Here is a 7,450-nt window from a genome sequence, read left to right on the forward strand (position 1 = left end):
TCTTTCATGCCTGCAACAATAATGGACACATGTGAAAGCTTTACCACATTCATTAGCCTGTTCAATCATTTTATCAATATGAATAAATTATGCAGTTGGTGTAATAATAAAGAACACTCAGATCTTAAGGTTTTATCACTTTGATGTTCATGGTTGTACTTGCTCACTGTGGGTTGCTTTACCTCTTTGAAAATACCTGTGATGGTAAGAGCACTTATTACATGGCTCACATTTATAACATCCTGTTTCTATATGAGATTTCTCTAAGATATATTTCACATGTCTGAAGATATCAGGGTATTAAAACACTGATTGCTTTCTTAGTTTTTCCTGTAGTGTGAATCACACCACTGCAGCACTGTGAGCCAGAATAAACAGAAGAATTTCCAAACTTCTAGTACCCATAGAGGTTTTCTGCAGTGTGACGTTGGGGATGTTCCCAGTAAAGTCAGAAAACCAATGAATTGCAAATGTCTATCTTATTCAGAAAGTCTACCAAAGGCAGAATACTACATATCTTCTCATTGTTCTGACGTAGATAGAGGTACGTTGTTTCTATTAGTATCTCTATGCTCACATGGTTTCATCCATTCTGACAATAGATACACCCATTAAAAAGGAGAACAAATGAAAGGTTTCCACATTGAATGCACACACACTGACTTTTTGTTCATATCAGATATGATTAATGTTTTTCCACGACAACATTCTTGACTCTAATAAACTGACCTCGCTATAAACTTAAAAGTTTTACTACAAGTATATGAGTATCACCAACTTTATCATGGAGTGTTTGCTTATTAGAAAGTTATGGATACATGTTTATCACTATTCAGTGTGCAACATCTAAATATTATGAACTATACAAATTGGTAGTTCCACAACATAGCTCTAATGGAGATACAAATCAAATAAACTAATTGCATAAAGCATTGTTTCCTTCTCTTCTTTCTTACAGAAATGCCTTGCAAACACAAATCAACTAACTGACATTGAGGTACATAGTTTTGGGAGAATATTATAATCATAGCTGCAATAAAATGACTGATATTTTACACACTTGCTTTCCTTTAGAGATTTCTCACCATATTAAACTTTCCTCACAGGCATATTTGTATTAGCTTAAACATTAAAATTACCTTTCATGACTTCTAGAAGTTTGATATTGTTCTTCAGTATGCTGGACTTCCAAATTATAGCCTGAAACCAAGGTACCAGAAAATGAATGATATGGTATTGGAATTAGGCAAAATTCAAGTTACTCTGGATTTTCACAGCAATGAACCTGATTTATTCAACTCAATATTACTTGTTCTCTATTGAAATAAGAGATGATCATCAGTAATGCAGAAACATTTTTTCCCTTATATTGAGAAGCAAAAGAAAATTTACAGTCTTACCTGTAGCAGTGAGGTCCCAGTAGGTCTCTAGCATCACATCTTCGTAGAGATTATTCTGGGAAGGATCCAGAAAATTCCACTCTTCTGCAGTGAAGTTCACATGCACATCATCATAAGTCACTGCATCCTAAAATATCATATATATGTGTCCAACACAAAGTCTGATACTGATATCACTACAAAGTAAATGTATGCTTCCTAGACAATGTAATCATATAATTCAGGTGATTCCTCCACTTATTTGCTAACACACCAATAATAATCACCATGTGTGTTTAGAAGGAACTTGAAATATAAGGTTCACTTGTGTCAGTTCTGAACCCTTTGAATAGGATATAGCCTTACAATACAAATGGCAATTGAGAGGGATATGCAGGGGAAAACAGATCAACTGTACTGAGCACACACCAGAAAAATTGTGTGAACAATTACTAACTACAAAAGTGATGGGCAAGCTGTGTGTATTTGCTCATGTCTTTAATCACAGAAGTACAGGCAGATGTATGTCATTGAGCTGGATGCCAGCACAGTCTATGCAATGAGTTTCAGGACAGCAAAACTTACATGTTAAGAACCTCACTTTGCTACAAAAATAAACCAGGAAAAAAATGATAGAATGATCTTACAGTTCTTTACTGAAGTTACTGCAAAGAATTATGCATTCACTGCAGTTCTGTATTCATCTTGCATAAACATAAAGTGAACCAGTTTAAACAGCAACATTAATTAAATTTTACTAAAAGGGGATGCATATTTAAACACTTAAAAATGGACAGATGAAAATATTAGTAATGTATACGTTTTGTTTTATTGGGTTTTTTGTTTTGTTTTGTTTTTTTGAGACAGAGTTTTTCTGTATAGCCCTGTCTGTCATGAAACTCACTATGTAGACCAGGCTGGTCTTCAAGTCAGAAATTCGCCTGCCTCTGCCTCCCAAGTGCTGGGATCATAGGTGTGGCAGTAATGTATATGTTGATCAGAAATAAAGAATGTAGTTCAGGAGATCCAGCTCAGGAGTGGAAAGATCTTGCTAGTCTTCCACATAATAGTGGTCAATTTGTAGCATACACATGTGGACCAACTCCTGTTCATTTCTTCAAGATCAGGAGTTCTGAGGCCATCTTCTGACAACAGTAAAGATGAGGCACATATGATATTCATATTCATGCATACAGGCATAATACACTTATTTATTTAAAATTTCACAACAAACATAAGAGTTAGGCAGAACATCATTCACCTGCAATTCAATGAATCTGAAGCATCAGATAATAATGATGACATGAGCATAAGTCATCCAGAGAAATAGAATATAATCTACATATTAGGCTGAATTTCAAAATTAAGATGTGGATGAAGAGCAGCACAAAAGCATGTGCTTATTGAACAAAAACATGTCAGGTGACTTTTGTGGTTTCTATATCTACAATCAGGACAGAAAGGGCTTCATAGAAAAATCTTGGTCTAGAAAAACAAAAACAGAATGAATAAAGTTAAAAATATAAAAACACCAGATTTGCAAAATAGCTTAGGATTGAACAGCAAATGTGTGCACAGTATCTTATGTGATTGAGTGACAGAGTCCAAATGGGGAATGTATGGGAGCATGAGAAGAAAGCTGAAAAATTAGATTCAACCACAACACTGGCGATACCCAGCACAAAATTTATCCTGTCTAAAAAAAAATGCAGAAGTAAAGTTGGAGCAGAGACTGAAGGAATGGCCAATGAAAACTCATTCAATTGGAGACACACATGGACAAGCTCCAATCCATGACATTATTAAGGATATTCTGTGATGCTCCCACACAGGAGCCTTGCATAACTGTCCATTGAGAGGCTCAACCCAGCAGCTGACTGAAGCAGAAGCAGAGATCCACAGTCAAACATTGCATGCACCTTGGTAACTCTGATGGAAGAATTGGGGGAAGGATTGAAGGCCCTGAAGAGTATGCGAACTCCACAGGAAGACCAACAGTCTCAACTAACCTTGACCCTTGGGGACATTCAGAGACTGAGTCACAAACAATAACACACACAGGCTGGACAAAGGACCCTGACCCATAAGTAGCAGATGTGCAGCTCAGTCTTCATGATGATCTCACAACTACTGTAGCAGGAGCTGTCCCTAAAGCTGCTATCTGTCACTGGAATCTGTTCCCTTAACTGGGCTGCCACATCTGGCCTCAGGGGAGAGGATGCACCTAAACCAATAGAGACTTGGTACACCATCATGGATACCCAGGGGCCCACACCCTTTCAAATGACAAACAGAAGATACAGGAGGGACTCTGTGAAGGCAGGTGACCTAGAGCAGGGTCTCCACTAAGTTCATAGCCATTTTAATCATAACAACTTGAAACTGAAAAGAATCCAGATGCCCCTCAACCAAAATATGAATATAGAAAATGTGGTTCATTTACAAAATGAAACATTATTCAGCTATAAAATAAAAGGACATCATGAATTTTTCAGGCAAATGGATACAGCTAGAAACTATCACCTCAATTGAGGTAACACAGATCTAAAAGCACATGCATGTATGTACTCACTTACAAGTGAATAATAATCATAAAATACAGGAAACCCACACTACACTCCATAGACACAAAGAAACTAAACAAGAAGAAGGGCCCAAATGAGCACAGTTGCATCTCACTCAGAAGGGGGAGTAAAGCAATGATAGGAGGCAGATGGAAGAGAGAGAACTGGATGGGAGAGCAGATAAGAAGGGAAATTCGTGGAGAACCAGCAACAGGTGTGGTGACAGACGAGAGAGGGCCAGAGGGGGGAAATGAATCAAAATCTGCAGCTGGCTGAAGTGAGGGGGTACATTTAGGATGTGCCAGAGACCATAAATAGGTACCAAAGAGTCTAAGGTTGATCTTAGCTGAGATGTATAGCAGTTAGATATGGATGCTGAAGAGGCCACTTCTGCAGTCAGGCAGGACCCCTAGTGGAGAGTTAGAGACACCAACCAATCCAAAAACCTTTCTACCACAAATTTGTTCCTGTGAAAAAGAATGCAATCTACAACACAGATTCTGTCCAGCAGTAAAATAACCCTTGGATACCATGTTGTTGTTCTAACTTGCTACTCTGCTCCTGTGATTGAATCCTCTAAGCAAAAGCATCTCAGATAATAAATGGTTGTTGTATATAATTCTATCAGATCACAGTCCATCATTTTGGGAGCTTAGATTAGAAACTGAAGGCAAAAAACATGGAGAAACACTGTCTCTTGGCTTGCTCTCTTGTTGGTGACTGTCTCAAGTTCAGCCTGCTCTCTCATCCAGCCCAGGACCACTTGCTTATGGATATTGCCACCCTCAGTGGAAGAGCCTTCCTAATCATTCATCTACACTATCTCTCACAGACATAGCAACCAGCCATTCTGATGAGGGCACACCCTCAATTTAGGCTCCTTCAGGTGACTGTAGCTCTGAAATGCTGAGAACTGAAAACAACAATGACACAGACACAATAATAAATGAGGAAGTTGTTACAACACAAAACCAATGATTTAACCATATCAATTACAGGAGCTCCTGTCACCACAAGAGGGACATGGAGTTGTGGTTGAGCAAGGACAAAATAGGGAATTCACCTGGCTCAGAGCAGGGAAGAATACACTGGAATGGGGAGCTCAGAGGCTATGCTGACCTGGGGTGAGCATATTTAACCCTGGGTTCCCACGCCAGTGCTACCAAAGAGGAGGCTAAAACAGCTAGAAGGTGGACAGAAAAGCAGATTGTCCCACACAACTCAAATGACCACCAACAAAGGACAGGATCTCTGGTCCAAGGAAGATACCGTAAATTTGTTAGAATCAATGAAGAACAACTTTCCATCTTATGACAGCTGCAAGTTCAAAACTACAGAGTCACATATGAACTGGGCAGAGGGTAGTTCAGGTGGTGGAAAATGAGGTCTTTATCTTTCTACTCTATAAAACTAGGTAGACAGAGCCTGATTTGGCCCTGGATGCTGTCTTGAAGAGCTCTCTGTCATGGACTAGTCAACGCGTCTAGGTCCTGTTGTTAAGAAGGATTTAACCCAAAGTGTGGGGCTAGTAACTAAATCGATTAGGATGGAGTCTGTCTCATTTCCTCAGAGAATAATAAAGTGCCACACACAAAATAGACAACCACAAGGGGGCGGTAAAGGCTACCCAGCAGATTCATCCACTTGTACAGAGGAGACAATGAAGACAGCAAGGTAGCTGTGAGCCCTGTAGCAGGGTTCCAAGTTAGCTCTAAACTTCCCAGAAATTAAGACCATGGATACATCACCCCCTATACCAGGCTCTGAAACATCTTCCAAGCCCTTTGTGGCTTCAACTCTCCAGTGTATCCACTATAATGTGCTTCCACAGTCACTCTAGTCATCTTCCAGAAATAAAAAAAAAAAAAAAAAAAAAAAAAAAAAAAAAATCCAAAAATCAAAGCACACAAACAAAAATCTGACAGACAAGGCACTGACACAAAGAACAATGACACATCTTAACAGGTAGCCTTTCAACCCTTCAGTTGGGATTCCAGAGGGTTTTGAGCTTCCAGTCCATGCACCAAGATGTTGTGCCCAAGTCACTGGCACCCCAGAGACCACCTATTGCAATGCAAATACACAAAGGTCTGTACTATGAGCTCAGTAACAATAATTCACACCAGTCAATCTCACATCAGGTCCAAACTGAGAGACCAAGTCTAGGGGTGCTGAGTATTTATTGCAGTTATAGCAAGCTTGGGGCATTAACATACAGGTCAGCAAATTAATTTTTTTTTTTTTTTAGAAACTTTATGTCTGAGATAATTTGCAAGAACCAAACAAGGAGACAAAACCATCTGACAACTATGATGGGTAGGCTAACATTTTTTTTTTCCTCTTTAAGGTTTATTAGTTATCTATATGTAGCTAAACCCTGCTGTTGTACCTTGACTGGCTGTTGATAAGGGGAATTTGTCATAAGATATTTGCTCAAGTGGATTTTGTGCACTCTCAGAAACAGAATTGATTGTGATTTACAAACTCATCTTTGTGCCTGAGGTCCTGATTATTGAAAGATGCTCCTGATCAACCACAAGCCATGCAGTAGAAAAGGAACTTTGTCCAAACACCTGCCTCATTATTTGTTACTGCAGATCCTAAGATCAGTTGCACTTACTCTGAGACAGAATACCAGTGGAAGTTGCCTCTCCCCCTGTGCATGCCTCTTATAGATAAGGTAGACAATGCCCACCTGCCCTTCCTTTCCTGCCTCATCCCTGTGTCTCAGCCCCACTTAGGCAGACAGTCTCTGCTCAACCACATGCTTTACCTGCCAGGACACAAGGTAAGCTTTCTATAGATCTACCACACTGTCTGTTATCCCAGGTGCAATGATCACAATTTCCCCTAGCACTGTACTAAACACCAGAGGCAGCTTTACCTCTGTCCTGACTATGTCTCCCTGTGGATGCTAAAATCATCTTTTCCTGCCCACCTCTTCTCCCTACTCCCAACATTAGCAAGCATTCTTTATTGAGGATACCCACCAAACAGGTCACTAAAAGATGCGACATCAGGCAACTTTCTATGTAAATCCAGACATCAAACAGCAAACCAGGAACAAAATTTCAACACAAGCAAGACAAATCCAAAAATCATTACCTAAATCAATAATTACGTCAAACCCAGAGGCCCAGACACCAGCATAGGAATATAAGAAATAACCGCCAGAAAAATAACTCACCAAAAGAGCCAACCATTTCTATCACAGCAGGTCCTGAGAAATTAAAATATGCAATAGATATGGTGCAAAAGATGTTGTTTGGGGGCAGGGAGATGAGGGAGAACCTGGGGAAGGGATAGAGATGCACAAGACGACCTGCAGACAGGCAGACAGACAGGGAGCAGAGAGAGACCCCTGAGAGTAGAGAAAGAGAATAGAGAGGGGGCATGTGCAGAGAACAGAGACAGGGAACAAGCAGAGAGAGCTGTGTAGCTGGTGGTCTGTGTATATAAAGAACACCTGACAACAGCAGCAGGTGATGGAGGCAGGGAATGACTTAA

The 7,450-nt window shown here is 39.8% G+C and overlaps 1 protein-coding gene across 1 annotated transcript in view; it reads right to left on the reverse strand.

The window, feature by feature from the left end:
* LOC143437367 (uncharacterized) overlaps positions 1 to 3,464 on the reverse strand; it is a 173,446-nt gene extending 169,982 nt beyond the window's left edge. The window contains exons 1-3 of the mRNA XM_076922179.1: positions 3,455 to 3,464; positions 1,401 to 1,520; positions 1,140 to 1,200 (exon numbers count right to left, since the gene is read on the reverse strand). Coding sequence (XP_076778294.1) covers positions 1,140 to 1,200; positions 1,401 to 1,520; positions 3,455 to 3,464 — 191 coding nt within the window. The remainder of the gene's footprint in view (positions 1 to 1,139; positions 1,201 to 1,400; positions 1,521 to 3,454) is intronic.
* Between the last annotated feature and the right edge of the window lie 3,986 nt (positions 3,465 to 7,450).

Source organism: Arvicanthis niloticus, chromosome Y, assembly GCF_011762505.2.
Source record: "Arvicanthis niloticus isolate mArvNil1 chromosome Y, mArvNil1.pat.X, whole genome shotgun sequence".
Classification (NCBI taxonomy): Eukaryota; Metazoa; Chordata; class Mammalia; order Rodentia; family Muridae; genus Arvicanthis; species Arvicanthis niloticus.